General features: G+C 39.5%; 1 protein-coding gene across 10 annotated transcripts in view; it reads right to left on the bottom strand.

Moving 5' to 3' along the window:
* USP37 (ubiquitin specific peptidase 37) overlaps positions 1-15,733 on the bottom strand; it is a 119,118-nt gene that overhangs the window by 103,255 nt on the left and 130 nt on the right. For 2 of the 10 annotated variants that reach the window (XM_055379583.2, XM_055379587.2), the window contains exons 1-5: positions 15,262-15,575; positions 9,747-9,887; positions 7,892-7,955; positions 5,565-5,784; positions 164-335 (exon numbers count right to left, since the gene is read on the bottom strand). In XM_055379583.2, the coding sequence (XP_055235558.1) occupies positions 164-335; positions 5,565-5,720 (328 nt within the window). In that variant the 5' untranslated portion in view covers positions 5,721-5,784; positions 7,892-7,955; positions 9,747-9,887; positions 15,262-15,575. Of the gene's footprint in view, positions 1-163; positions 336-5,564; positions 5,785-7,891; positions 7,956-9,195; positions 9,719-9,746; positions 9,888-15,261; positions 15,576-15,733 lie in introns of those variants that run through there. The other 8 variants (XM_055379579.2, XM_055379588.2, XM_055379577.2 and 5 more) reach the window with 6 other exon arrangements.

The following is a 15,733-nucleotide window of genomic DNA, read 5'->3' on the forward strand; positions in this document are numbered from 1 at the left end:
TTTTCATATGGTGAACTATTTTTGAATTTCAGGAATAAATCTTATTTGCTCATGGTGTATAATCCTTTTAATACGCTGATGAATTCAGTTGAATATTGGTCTGTAGTCTAGTCATAGTCTTGTAAAAATACTAACGTTAGACCCTGGGGTGATTAGTACTCACCTGCAGGAAGTCTGTTTTGATGGACTGCATCTAGAAACAACCTCATTTCCTCCGCATCCTTACTTGGTACTTTGTCAATAGACAAGAAGCTGTTATCTTGCAGAGTTAACATTAGGCGGCTTTGTTTCGCTCCACTGGGTCGAAGCACCACATTTTTAATGTTATGACTTAGCTAATCAAGACAAAAGGAAAATTATCATCAAAAATGTATGACAACTAAGTATAACAATCTGTATAATAAATACTAAACTTTATACTTTCCATGTTACATTTATCACTCTTCCCCACAGTAATTTAATTTTTTTCAACCAAAAGAAGTTCCCATTTCTTGATACATTTAAATTAAAGATTTACCTTTTAGGAGATGCAAACACATGCAATAAGCCCTTAATTATACAGAGATCTTGCACCAAGGGTAATAGAGAAGGAAAAATAAAGAATTGTTTTAAAAAAGCCCTTAATGAATATTGTCAATAGGTTCTTGGTACTAAATGGCAAACAACCATGAAAACTTTTTATTTTATAAGAATATTATGTCAAATGGAGATATTAATTAAAGGCAGCACTGCTACCCCTTCATTTTCTGATGTTTTTAATGTGTTAAACATTAAGCAAAAGGACATATAGCAGGTCCTCAAATAACATCATTTCCTTCATTATAATGTTGATGAGGAAAAAAACTAGTTTCATTTCTTAGCCACAGTTTTCAAAAACCAACTGACAATATAAAGTGTGGACTTACTCTTCTATTAAAATTAATTTTACGGAACAATCCTAGAACTCTTGATCTCATGGTAGGGAATCCCTTATTTTCAGATATAGTTATAGAGGATAAAAACTACTGAGTTAACACATTTCAGAACCTTGGACGGTTACACTATCACCAGTTTAGAAAACCAAATGGAAGTAGAAAGCCAGGTGCCATGGGTCATGCCTGTAATCCCAGCACTTTGGGAGGCCGAGGCAGGCAGATCACCTGAGGTCAGGAGTTCAAGACCAGCCTGGCCAACAAGGCGAAATCCCATCTCTACTAAAAAGACAAAAAGTAGCCAGGCGTAGTGGAGCACACCTGTAGTCCCAACTACTCGGGAGGCTGAGGCAGGAAAATAGCTCGAACCGAGGAAGTGGAGGCTGCAGTGAGTTGAGAGTGTGCCCCTGCACTCCAGCCTGCATGACAGAGCAAAACTTTGTCTCAAAAAAAAAAAAAAAAAAAATTGGAATAGAATCTTTGTCTTTTGTTAAACAAAAGTTTGTAAGACATTTGGCAAATTATTTAGGTAGTTTCAATATAAAAGATATTATTCCAAGCAATTAAATAATCTTCAAAAGAATTCCAAACTTTCAAAAACCATCAAAAATAAACCTTTACCAATATAGCACACTTTTTTTTTTCTTTTTTAACTAAGAAAACTCACTTAAGTTTCATTCAAAGATCATATGGACCTGAAAACTCTTAACTTACTTCTCTCTCCACAGAACTGGTTCAATAATTCATCTTAGACTCTACCAGACTTTGGAAATGTGCTATGAAGCGATAACTTTTATTTTCTCTTAAATGGAATTTTTCCAAGGCTAAATTAGTAAATCTTACAGTTTCTTCATTATCTAAATAATTCCTGCCAGTCAGGCAGCCTTATTCTCTAATGTTCTCAGCAGGCATATATAAAAGTTTCTAAACTGCCTTTTACTGAAGACATGCCCTCTGAAAAGCATAAACAAAGAACTAGTAACATACTTCAGAATTTTTTTTAAACTAGAGAAAATTGACTTTTGTTAATTATTAGATAAGCATGAAAAACAATTTTGCCAATTTATATTCAAATTTTAAATTATATATGTATTTTTAGCATCAAAGTGGGTCTTAAAATTATGTCCTTGAGTGGAAATTCTCTAGGAAAACACAATAATTCGTTTTAGATGCTTTTAACTCCAAAATACTTAAATAAGCAGTTTAGCATGCAAAAGGAAAATAGATAACATTAAACGCATTATTTCAGTCAATTTATCACTTTTTAAAAATTAAATATACAAAGCAAAGTTTGTTCATTACCAAAAAAGATGAGAATCTTCTTGAACTTCGACACTTCAACAACTGAAAAGCCCATCCAGCCCCACAATTTCAGTAACTATTCATATGGTAACGACACACAACTCTTCCTCTATCTTAAGCCCAGACCTCTCTGTTGGAGCTCCAGTCCTATTTACCTTCTGAATGCTTGACACCTCAGATAACTCATCTCTCCTAATCCTCACACCCCAATTCTTCCCCTCTGCTCCGTATCATGGAAGACATAAAAGTGACTGCCATCCACTCAAAAACTTGAGACTCTCCCCAGATAATTTTCTCTCACACCTCCCAAATCTTTAAATCTTCTTGAAATCTCTTCAGATCTATCCTTTCCTCTTCTTGCTTACTCCACTCCCTTTTCCTTACTTTCATTCCTCATCTAAAACCCCATAATAACCTCCTATATGTCCTTCTATTCTCCCACTATCACCTGAAATAAAGTCATCTGCCTAGCCCCAAAGAAATGTGAATTTGAGATTCTTGGCTCCTTAGAACTTCTGCTTTCCTTATGACAAACAAGAAACATCAATATCTGGTTCCTACCTAGCTCTTCAGCCTTATTTCTGTTACTCACTCCTCAGTGTCCATATATTTTAAAAATAACTTTCTAGTTCCCCGAGTGCTGATTCACATTTCATGTATTTGTCCACATACAGAAATCACTTCCAGTTTGGCCAGAAAATATACAGAAATCACTTCCAGTTTGGCCAGAAAATTCATGGTTAAAGAAAAAAAAAAAAGACATCACTTCCACCTTTACTATGTTTGGCAAACTTCTATTTATTCTTTGAATCCTCAGAGTGCAAATGGCTTGCTTTCTTGTGTTACCTCAGGATCTTTGTAATGTTTTTACAGCTAAAAATGTATTTGGTTACTCTGGGTTTTTTTGTTTTTGGTTTTGAGATGGAGTTTCGCTCTTGTTGCCCAGGCTGGAGTGCAATGGTGCGATTTCAGCTCACTGCAACCTCCGCCTCCCGGGTTCAAGCTATTCTCCTGCTTCAGCCTCCCGAGTAGCTGGGAATACAGGTGCCCACTACCGTGCCTGCTAATTTTTGTATTTTTAGTAGAGACAGGTTTTCACCATGTTGGCCAGGCTGGTCTCGAACTCCTGACCTCAGGTGATCTGCCCACCTCAGCCTCCCAAAGTGCTGGGATTACAGACATGAGCCATCACGCCTGGCCTATTTGGTTACTCTTAAGTTTGAAGGAAATGATGTCTCATTCAGCTCTGTATACTTACCACCCCCTGTCCCCCAACCACCCTGTTTCTTTTTCAGACAGGATCCTGCTTTGTCACCCAGGCTGGAGTGCGGTGGCATGATCACAGGCTCAAGCCATCTTCCCACCTCAACCTTATAAGTATCTGGGACTACAGGTACACACCAACATGCTTGGCTATTTGTTTCTGAATTTTTTTTTGTAGAGACAGGGTCTCGCCATGTTGCCCAGGCTGGTCTTGGACTCCTGGACTCAAGCAATCCTCCTGCCTCAGCCTCCCAAAGTGCTGGGATTACAGGCATGAGCCACTGCGCCCAGCCATCCCTTAGCACAATATCCATAGCAGTAACCTGTACATGGTTTTAACAAACGAATGCTGAATGTAAACTGATCTGGAACTGAGATAAAGGCTGAAGTCACAGATAAAACCGTCACGCTCCTAAAAATCTGTATTTGGTTAAACATTTGAATATTTACTCACTGCCAAATTGGGCTGAGGATTGAAAAAAAAAAATGAGCCTGTATTTGCAAAAAACCCTTTCTTTTGAGGAGGCGAACAATTAGCAGATATATGCATGTGACAAACTACTATTTTTCCATCACCACCTCTATCTTATTTAAGACTACCTTTGATACACGAAATCATAGGCAATCTATTTTTACAATTCAAAAGCAGAGACAAATATAAATTTTACCTAAGATCAGGTTCTGAAGCATAAAGTTATATATTGTTTTTCAATAGAATATTTTAGAACGGATATTACACTTTTGCATAATCTAATTTAAAAATATAAGATCTTGGCCGGGCGCGGTGGCTCACGGCTGTAATCCCAGCACTTTGGGAGGCTGAGGCAGGTGGATCACAAGGTCAAGAGATCGAGACCATCCTGGCTAACACGGTGAAACCCCATCCCTACTAAAAATACAAAAAATTAGCTGGGCATGGTGGCAGGCGCCTGTAGTCCCAGCTACTCGAGAGGCTGAGGCAGGAGGATGGTATGAACCCAGGAGGCAGGGTTTGCAGTAAGCCGAGATCACACCACCGCACTCCAGCCTGGGCAACAGAGCGAGACTCCGTCTCAAAAAACAAAACAAAAAAAAAAGCAAAAAAAACCCATATATATATATATATATATATATATATATATATATATATGATCTTAAAGTGCAGAAAAACATAAAACATTATGTTCTTAAATTCAACTAATATCAAGATGAGTAACTTGGTTGCATAAGAGAAGCAATAAAGAAGTGAAAACAGGCTGGGCGCAGTGGCTCACACCTGTAATCCCAGCACTTTGGGAGGCCGAGGCGAGCAGATCATGAGGTCAGGAGTTCAAGACCAGCCTGACCAACATGGTGAAACCCTGTCTCTACTAAAAATACAAAAAAAAATTAGCCAGGAGTGGTGGTGCACACCTGTAATCCCAGCTACTCAGGAGGCTGAGGCAGGAGAATCGCTTGAACCTGGGAGGCGGAGGTTGCAGTGAGCCGAAATCATGCCACTGCATTCCAGCCTGGGTGACAGAGGAAGACTCTGTCTCAAAAAAAAAAAAAAAAAAAAAAAAGGTGAAAAGAAAATTAATTTTTGGAGTGAAAATGAAGATTCTTCAAAACTTCACAGTTAGAAGAAAATAGCTATAAAGATAACCTTGAATAATCATCCTTGAATGATTCACACCATGACATTTGGCAGGATTATTCAGGAAGTAGACACTGGCTTTTAGAAGACACTAATAAATTCTGTTAAAAACTAACACTAAATAGTGATGAATCCATCGTCATGTATGTTAAGGGGAAAAAAAGGAAGAACTAAAATTATCTTAAAGTGGTTTTAAAAATAGCTTAGATATACAGTATCCGAACTCTTGTCAGCTTCCTCCCACAAGTTTTCTTTTCAATAATGGTGACTACTTCCTGCTTTTATTATATACCAACAACAATACTGATGAATAATTTATAAAACATGTACATAAAAATATTAATGTCCTAGAAATAAGAAGCAAGAAATATTAAACTAGCAGGAGGGCTACTTTGATGTTTACTATGGCACAGAATAGCTATTTACTAAATGATCTGCTTCAAGAGCTATTCCAAATCAATATTTGGTATTACCTGAAATATCCTTGGAATTCCTCCAGTATTGTAGTGAACTACTAGGCTGACTTTATTCTCTTTTTCTACAATTTCAAAGGATCCTTCTTTCCACTTCGTAATCCCAGTCTGCATACTTCGAATTCTGATAGGACCATGTATCTTCAGAGGAGACATATTTTCTTTAAAAATTGCTTCCGGCTAAATTAAAAAGCAAAAATATACCTTCACCTGGCAGGTGCTAAGGAAGAAAAATAAGATAAGTTATAACTTACTAGTAATTAAAGTAATTTCTAACCACCATGAATTTCTTCTGCGCCTTCATTTTCCCTTCTTTGCCATGTGTCCAGTACTGTATTTATTAGTGCCTAAATTCTACATTTTGTATCATTCACAACCATACTGCTACCACTAAAGACATGTCAACAGGAATAAGCTCCCATTCTCAAAGTGATTGCCTTCACCATTAAAGTGTTGATTATTCCCTTCCTTCATGAAAGCTAATGGGTCTGGATTTCCAAATATAAGTTAAAAAAAAAAAAAAAAAGTGTGTTCAGGCCAGGCATGGTGGCTCAGCCTGTAATCCCAAAACTTTGAGAAGTTGAGGTGGGAGGACTGCCTAAGCCTGGGAATTTGAGACCAGCCTGGGCAACATAGGGAGGCTCTATCGCTACAAAAAAACTGAAAAAACATTAGCCAGGCATGGTGATACACGCCTATAGTCTCAGCTTCTAGAGGGGCTGAAGTGGGAGGATCACTTGAGCACAGGAGGTCAAGGCTGCAGTGAGCCATGACTACCCACTGCACTCCTGCCTGGGCAATAGAGTGAAGACACTGTCTCAAAACAAAACAAAACAATACAAAATTCAGGCCTCTGACTCCATTTCTTAGAATGGAGTTCCTCCCAAAACATCAAAGTATATCACCAAATGCCTCCTTCTAACAGTGAGCAATCTAAGTATATCCGTATGTACAGAAGACATTAAATGAGTAAAAAATTTTAAAAATAACCAAGTTATTTGATCTCCAGAATTACAGTATTTAAGGAAATCATTTAATCTCTAGAGAAAACAAACAAAAAACCTCTCTTCCAAAGAACCACCTACCATTTATATTTAACACTACCATTCCTAGAAAGAATCTTTACCAATTTTATCTTTAACAAATATTCAGGTTTCCTGAATGAACTTTTAATACTCAAAAATGGCTGGGTGCTTGTCAGGCAATATTTGAAAACTAAAAAGAAAAAATGGCCGGACACAGTGGCTCATGCCTGTAATCCCAGCACTTTGGAAGGATGAGGTGGGCAGACTGCTTGAGCAACACGGCAAAAACCTCATCTCTACAAAAAATACCAAAAAATTAGCCTGGCATGGTCATGTGCTCCTGTAGCCCCAACTACTCCAGAGGCTGAGATGGGAGGATCACCTGAGCCAGGGAGGTCGAGGCTGCAGTGAGCCATGATTGCACCACTCAATTCCAGCCTAGGTGACACTCTGAGTGAGACCCTGTCTCAAAACAAACAAACAAAAAAAAACACAAAAAACTTAAACTTACAGCAATAATCGGATGTGTAAAACTCTTCAAATTAGCTTTTGCAAAAGTCAACAAGTAAATAAAATTACAGTTATAGCAAAGAATGTTATCAAATAGTGTGTTACATACATAAATATGCAATCATTTAAAATTGCGAACTCAAATTTTATACTATTTCAAACCTTTAAAAACACTACTTCTAAAGTGGATTCTTGCTTATAATTTACTAAATTAAACACAGTTAAACATTACCTTTGCCTAAAACAGCTCAACTAGAAAAGCCAGAAAGGCTAGTATATAAAGGAAAATGATGCTAGGTCTAGAAATCAGCAGCCAGCCAGCCCTATCACTTACTAATTTGTAACTTACCTTCTTTAACCATAAGTTTTCTCAACCACAAAATAGGAATAGCAAATGTAGTGCTGTAGAATGAAATAACACATACTAGGCACTCAGCAGACAGCAGTAATTAATATTAATGGAATTAATGTCTGTTTTCTGAATTTATTCCATGTCCATAATACCTCTTTCTCCAAAGACCTCAATAAATACAATGTTAACAGGAGTCACTAACTCAACTATCTATAGGGGCTAGCAGGTGACAGAAATGACTTAAGCAGGCAAAATTTGAACAATTGCTACCGAATCTAGCCAATTATTACCATGTAGAAATAGCGAACCTAGCATTGCCAGACCATCTAACTTTTCAAGAAAATAAAGACATCCAAACGTTTATGTAAAACTGTCCATTTTTAATTGTTGGCAATGAATTCAAATTTATTTTTAACAGCTACAAATCAAACAAAACTCACCTACAGGCAGGATACAGTTTGGGGGCCCCTAGTTGGAGGTCTCTGGTTACTGTACGGCAAATAACTGAAGATAAAAGAAGATATATGAAAACACTTTCGAGAGTTTAAAGGTGTTAAGTATCATAAGTACTCTATTATTATTCACTCATCTCATCAAAAATTTTTAAGTGCTTACTATGGGCAGATTTAGATATTAGTATAATGTGCTGGGTAATACGAATTCGTCAAAGTAATAGAGTCCATTAATCTTTATAGAACTGCCTGTTAACATGACATTTGGCTCAAACTAGTAATGCTACAGAGCTACAGAAACTTGGGCCAGCAATGTATATCTGTAATACTTTTTTCTGCAATTATAATTTGTGACTTTATTGTTGGATACATCCTTGAGACTTTTTTCCACTCCACCACTCAGTGCTACAAAGAATACATCACTCTTCTATTCCAGTTTCCCATGCCAGAAACAGAAGACTTGTCTTTGGCTTCCTTCTTGATAATTACTGGTATTGGATTAGAGATGGAAAGTCAGGAGAATCCCATCAATTCTGCCTCCACAGATCGGGAGCTGTGGCTGATGCCTGTAATCCCAGCACTTTGCGAGGCCGAGGTGGGCAGATCACCTGAGGTCAGGAGTCTGAGACCAGCCTGGCCAACATGGTGAAACCCCATCTCTACCAAAAATACAAAAATTAGCCAGGTGTGGTGGCGTGTGCCTGTAATTCCAGCTACTTGGGAGGCTGAGGCAAGAGAATCGCTGGAATCCGGGAGGCAGAGGCTGCAGTGAGCCGAGATCAAACCACTGCACTCCAGCCTGGAGCCAGACTGTCTCAGAAAAAAAAAAAAAAAAAAAATTCTACCTCCATACACCTTTCAGACAGCCTTATAATGAACTGCAGATCAAATCATATCCCTTTCTTGCTTTATATCATTCAATAGCTCTCCACTTGTTCTCGCAATAAAATCTAAACTCACTAATGTGACGTAGAGGCCCTTCATGACTCAGGCCCTGCTTACCTGTCTATTCCCAATAAAACCCCCAAATCCTTCTGAATTACTTATAATTTCCTTAAAAATCTCTATGTTCTCATGCCACTATACCTTTGCATACACAGAGGTCATGTCTAGAGGATTTTTATGTGTTCTCCCCATCCCCAACCCTCCTTAATTTCTTCTCCTGGCTCTAAAATCAAGACTCAATTTAGACATTACCCTCTTTAAAAAGCTTTATATAAAAGATGTAGGACATAAAATTGGCAGAACCAATATAATAAACTTTTTCATAATGCCTCAATTTAGTTCATTACCTGCTTTTGCACTAAATGAATTGACAGCTACATTTGCTCATTCATTATATTATCAGGGCTTGCTCTACTTGGTTAAGAGTAAAAAACTAAGTTTCTTTTTCAGCATGAAGCATGATCCAGTAACAGTTAAACTTCCTATGAACCTAAGACAAAAGACAGGGTTTCCTTAAACTCGGTAATGGTAATTGTCTTATTAAAGCAAAAAAATAAGAAGACAAAAGATAATTAAAATGAATTATTCTTTAAATATGTCCAGAGATTCTTTCTCTAAATTTCTTCACAATTATTAAAATTACTGTTCAACTTTGAGCATCACCATGAATGCTCAAAGCAATAATATTAGCAAAAATGTTTCTATGCCCTGTACATTTATTTAAGTGCTCACATTTTAGGTACTGCTTTGAAAACATCCTTAATCAGACAGCATTCAGTGGTAAATAAAGTATGGCCAAAACACAAAAACTATTACTACAAAACAAACACAAAACTGTCAATTCCCGCCAGATTGCATGCTCTTTGAAACATATATCCAAAACAAAAACATTACTTACTTTTCAGTGACTTTTACCGAAAAACCCTATGTAATAGCAATTCACCTTTATTCTGATCCTTGTGCCAAAGGCAAAGCACTCTTCTTGGGACACTACTCATATTCTGCAGCTACGCCAGTTCTCCGGAAGCCATCAACTCAGCTAAAGAAAATAAAAATGTGCTTTTTAAAAAGAATCCAATATACAAAATTAATACTTAAAGGAAAGTGGGCTGGGCACGGTGGCTGACGCGAGTAATCCCAGCACTTTGAGAGGTGGAGGCGGGCAGATAACCTGAGGTCGGGAGTTCGAGACCAGCCTGACCAACATGGAGAAACCCCGTCTCTACTAAAAATACAAAATTAGCTGGGCGTGCCAGTGCATGTCTGTAATCCCAGCTACTCGGGAGGCTGAGGCAGGAGAATCGCTTGAACCCAGGAGGTGGAGGTTGCAGTGAGCAGAGATCACGCCATTGCACTCCAGCCTGGGCAACAAGAGCAAAACTCCATCTCAAAAAAAAAAAGGAAAGTGATCGTTTATACAACAAAGATTAACTTCTTGGTTATTTAAAAACTACAGATTACCTTAATGAAAATATTTAAAATATGATGCACAACACACAGAGACACACATAAAAGATCAACAGAATTTTAGGAACTTATCTGCTGTGCATAATGAGGGATTACAGGATGAGCCTGCACCTTGTTCAACTTGTATCTTGGTTTATTCATTCTTGCTACATTTTGAAACTAAGAAGTCAGTGAGAAAGAATATGTCCTTTGTTCACTTTATAAACATTGTTACATAATAATGTCTTAAGTCTTAAAACTTCCATAACATGTTGATACTATTTCAAAAGGTGGGTAAACTTGGTGCTTTCACTTTTCTTTCAAAGCTAACATTGTTTCTCAAATTAGGCTTCACTAGGCCTGAACTTTCTCTGAAGTTCTACCCGCACATCTCTCACTGCCTATCTGAATGCTACAACATCAACTTTAAACTCCTTTGTTCATTTAGTAAACAATCATTTATTAAGCTACTCCACTTTCAAGGCACTCTGGTAGGCATATAGATGTGAAGATGATACAGTCCATGCCCTCATTAAGAAGCTCCTAGAGGCCAGGCACGGTGGCTCACACCTGTAATCCCAGCACTTTGGGAGGCAGAGACAGGCAGATCACCTGAGGTCAGGAGTTCGAGACCAGCCTGGCCAATGTGGTCTCGAACACATTGAGACCACAATGCGTTCTCACTAAAAATACAAAATTTAGGTGGGTGTGGTGGCACACACCTGTAGTTCCAGCTACTTGGAAGGCTGAGGCAGGAGAGTCATTTGAACCTGGGAGGCAAAGGTTGCAGTGAGCAGAGATCACACCACTACACTCCAGCCTGGGTGAGGGAGCAAGACTCCGTCTCAAAAGAAAGAAAAAAAAGAAGCTCCCAGACTTCCCTACTTTTGTCCTTCTACCATCATTCAGGCAAGAAATCTTAGCATCAGCTTTATCCTCACTCTCATTTACTCAAATCCCAGATTTTCAATAGCTACTACTCTCAGAAACTCATCACTATGCCATCATCCCACCTAGTATTTATTATGCAACCCAACATTTATTATGCAACATTTACTAAGCAGTGCTAAATGCCATACATGCATTATCTCAATTTAATTTTTATAATAATCCTAAGTGATAGGGATATTATCTCTATTTCACAGATGAGGAAACTGAGGTTTAGAGACATTATATAATTTACAAATACAGTCAGTGAGAAACAAAGCTATGTCTAATGCCAGAACCTACATTTTTAACTACAACCACAGTTCATCCTCATCAATGAATTATGGCAACCCCTTCCCTTTCCAGTCTCAGCTCTTGGGGTTTTACCTCCAACAAATCCTTTACATTGTAACATCCTTTCTAAAGAACTACTCTTTTTACCACTTTTCAACTGAACTATGCACTAGGTATCTTCTTAACTTTCTCCCTAAGGTGGGAGTGGGGGGTAGAGGTGGGGCACGGGACAGGGAGGTAACACACAGAACTTGGGTACTCTAACTGTATACTCCAACAAAATAACAAACACTTGGTAAGTGCTAAATGGTTGCCATTGATGCTAGGACCTTCCCAAACTAAATAGCTCATCACTACCTAGAAAATAAAATAAATCCAAATGCTTGTGTTTGGTATTCATACACCTCCATTTTAAATTCCCTATTTTTCAACACGAATCCTGTTCTACACATACAAAAATTATTATATTTTAATATTTTCTTTCTTTTTCATTTGAGACAGAACCTCATTCTGTCACCCAGACTGGAACACAGTGGTGCCATCTTGGCTCACTACAACCTCCACCTCCTAGGCTGAAGCAATCCTCCCACCTCAGCCTCCCAAGTAGCTAGGACTACAGGCACACGCCACCAAACCCGGCTAATTTTTGTATTTTTTTATAGTCATGGGGTTTTGCCATGTTGCCCAGGCTGGTATCGAACTCCGGGGCTCAAGCGATCCGCCCACCTTGGTCTCCCGCAGTGCTGGGATTACTGGCATGAGCCAATGCAGCTGGCCATATATTAATATTTTCTTTGTCATTCACCAACAACTGACTTAAATATGGAATTTTGCTTTATTTATGGAAATCTCATCTTCACTGCTCTTAAAGATTAACCTGTTGTTAAAATATACAAACCACTACTCTGATTTTTGAAGGCTTTCTTTCCTTTAAAAAGATCTATAGAACAAATGGACAAAGGAGAAAAAATTAGTTTTGTTACTGAAAGTGGAAAGCTGACCTAAAGTTTATCTCCAATTCAAAGAGTTTAAAATCTGAATGGTTTTATGATATAAAGATGGGTAAAAGAATCCAGAGTTGGAAAACGTTTTGTTTTTTCTCATGTGTCCTCTAACTTTTCAGAATGAAAAGTGTTTGTCATGAGATGATGACAAGAATATCAGCAAGCTTTGCTTCCAAAAGACATGATGGTTCTCACAGCAACTTCCAGCTTATTTAACAAATTATTGGGAAATAAAAATGAAGTGGTCACTAGCCTATATTCTAATAGGAGACAGACTTTAAATAATCACACATGTAAATATATAATTACAAGTTCTGGGCTGGGTGCAGTGGCTCACACCTGTAATCTCAGCACTTCGGGAGGCCGAGGCAGGTGGATCATCTGAGGTCAAGAGTTCAAGACCAGCCTGGCCAACATGGTGAAACCTTGTCTCCATTAGAAATACAAAAATTAGCCGGGCATGGTGACAGGTGCCTGTAATCCCAGGTACTTGGGAGGCTGAGGCAGGAGAATCGCTTGAATTTAGGGGGCGGAGGTTGCAGTGAGCTGAGATCATGCCATTGTACTCCAGCTTAGGCAACAGAGCAAAAACTCCATCTCAAAAAATAATAATAACAATAATTACAAGTTCTGAGAAATGATATAAAGCAAGATACATGGAATGATGAGTCTTAAGATTAAGACTTGGGGTAGAGGATAACATTGAGAAGGCTTCCCTGAGAAGGTATCACTTAAGTTGAAAACTGCAGAAGGAGATGACTGATAGATGGTGGTGCTGGAAGAATTCAGGCAAACAGCATCCCCAAAGGCCTTGAATTGTAAAATAACTTGATATGACTAGGGAAATTAAAAGCAATGTGGCTAGAGTTTAGTGAAGGAGAGGAGGAAGATGAAGTTAGTGAAGCAGGCAAGAACCAGGTTATGCAGTCTTGTGAACCACAGTAAAGATTCCGAATTTTATCCTAAATGTAACAAGCACTTACCAGGAGGAAATCCACCAAAAGGTTTTAAGCAAAGAAATATGTTACTACTGAATGAGGAAGTCATAAATGGTTGGTTTGGGTTTTGGGAGAGTGACTAAGAGCAAGAACAGAGGAAAATAATGTAACTAGATAGAAGAGTATTGAAGTTGATCAGCTTATAACAATTACAATAACAATTAATGCTTACTGGCCATTTACTCTGTGCCAAGTGCTTATCATGGTTATCTCATTTAATCCTCATAACAATCCAATAGGCTGAAAATTACTATTTCCATTTTACAGATGATAATAGAGGAAGCCAAGGCAATCAAGTCCAGGTTTTTTAAGGACTGTGGCTTAAACTAGAAAAGTGACAGTGAAAATGTACAGAAAAAGATGCAAGACATATATTGGAAGTAGAATAGATAGAACTTGGAGAGAGTAGAAGTCAAGAATGCCTCCCAAGTGTGTAGCCTGTGTCATGTGCCACTTAATAAACTGGGACACTGGAGAAGAAAGAATTTCGATATGGAGAGAAAGATCAAGGCTTTGGATTTGGCTGTGTTGCATCTGAAACTCCTAAGAAAAAAATCAAGTTGAGATGTCAAGCAGACAGCTGGCTATCTAGATGTGGAGCTGAAAACAAAGGGAATAGGCTGGAAATAACAATTTTTAAGTCATGAATATATAGATCAAATTTAAAGCTTAGGGAGGAATACAAGAGTAAAAGAAGAGGACCTAGGACTGAACCCAAATACTCATTTTACTTCATCAAACATCTTTAAGACAAGTGAGTACTTTTATATCACTGGGTTTTTCAGTCCTCCTTCCATTTTACCTTTCAGCAGAATGCAACACTACTGATGACTTTTTTCATGGCTTGCAAGACGCATCCTCCTCTATTGGTTATTAAACATCAGGAATCCGTCAATGCTCCATCCTAGGTGCCTTTATTTTACAGCACTATACTCTTTTTCGGCAATTTCATCCACATCCATGGCTTCAATTACTATCAATATGGCAGATGACAAACACATACACACACCGCGCACATTTACGTACGCAGCCCAGAACTCTCCTAAGATCTCCAAACCCACTATATCCAACTGCCTACTTGACATTCCCTCTCAGGTATCTCTTCCAGTTAGACACTTGTCAGGAATTGCCACCTCAATAAAGGAATTTATACAGAGCTGAAATTTTGAGAGGAATACCCCAAAACCACTTCAGGACAACTCTTCAGGACACAGGATTTTGTCATCAATCAGCATTTCCTTTCATGGATCATGACTTAAAATAGTTACATCTAACAACCTGATCTGGCGGCTAGAAATGGGCGCAAGGAAATGCACAACAAAAATACAATTCATGTTTTGCAGTGAGGACTGGTCAAGAGGAAGGTGAAGATGGTCAAGAGAGTGAATGAGTATCATGTCCAAGGCCTGATGGATGTGCCGTAACGAAAGTCACCTGAAGAGACAGCAGGCCCTGTTAGAAGGTAAGAGGCGGACGACAACAGCCCCAGAGAAAAGGGGCCAGGCTTGAGTTTCGGAGGGAGCGAGTGGCAGTGGAGACCAAGTCAAAGGAGAGGGGGAAGCCGGGGCAGTGCACCCAAAGGTAGTACCTGTGAGGCTGGGGGTGCGTCGAGGGGTTGTGGGCGGGCTGAGTAGCAGCAGCAGGGCGAACTCCAGAGGAGTGAACGCCGAGTGGGCGGATCTCACAGAAGGAGGGGGAGGTAGGGAAAACGGCTCAATTGAGAAGCTACCCCGGCCCGCCTTACCTGCGCCGAGAGTCCGGAGCCCCCGGACAGACCCGCGGAAAGCACGGAGCCCGCGAGGAGTGGGAGGAGCCGAGGGTAATGGAAGTAGGTATACCGAACCCAAAGAAGGGAGGCCGCTAGCTACCCCTAGTCAGGGAGAGCGGCTGATGGCGGGAACTGTGACCACACGCAAACACGCACGCACGCACGCACACTCGACGCGACCAGACAGGCGCGTGCGCATCAGTCGAAAACTCCGCCCCTCACACGCCCTCGCCCCGCCCCGCCAGTACCTAGCGCGGCCTAGCCCGGGCAGCCCCGCCCCTGCCGTGACTGTAGTAGGCACGCGCACTTTCCACCTCACCCGATTTCGACGCCCCCCCACCATTTCCCTCCTACGCAGCCCAGTCGGGCATGCGCAATAGTTGTCTTGCCGGGACTGTCCATCTTTTCCCGCCGTTCACTGGCCTTTGGAGGAGGGTCAGAGTTCACG

Source organism: Gorilla gorilla, chromosome 11, assembly GCF_029281585.2.
Source record: "Gorilla gorilla gorilla isolate KB3781 chromosome 11, NHGRI_mGorGor1-v2.1_pri, whole genome shotgun sequence".
In the NCBI taxonomy this organism is placed as follows: Eukaryota; Metazoa; Chordata; class Mammalia; order Primates; family Hominidae; genus Gorilla; species Gorilla gorilla.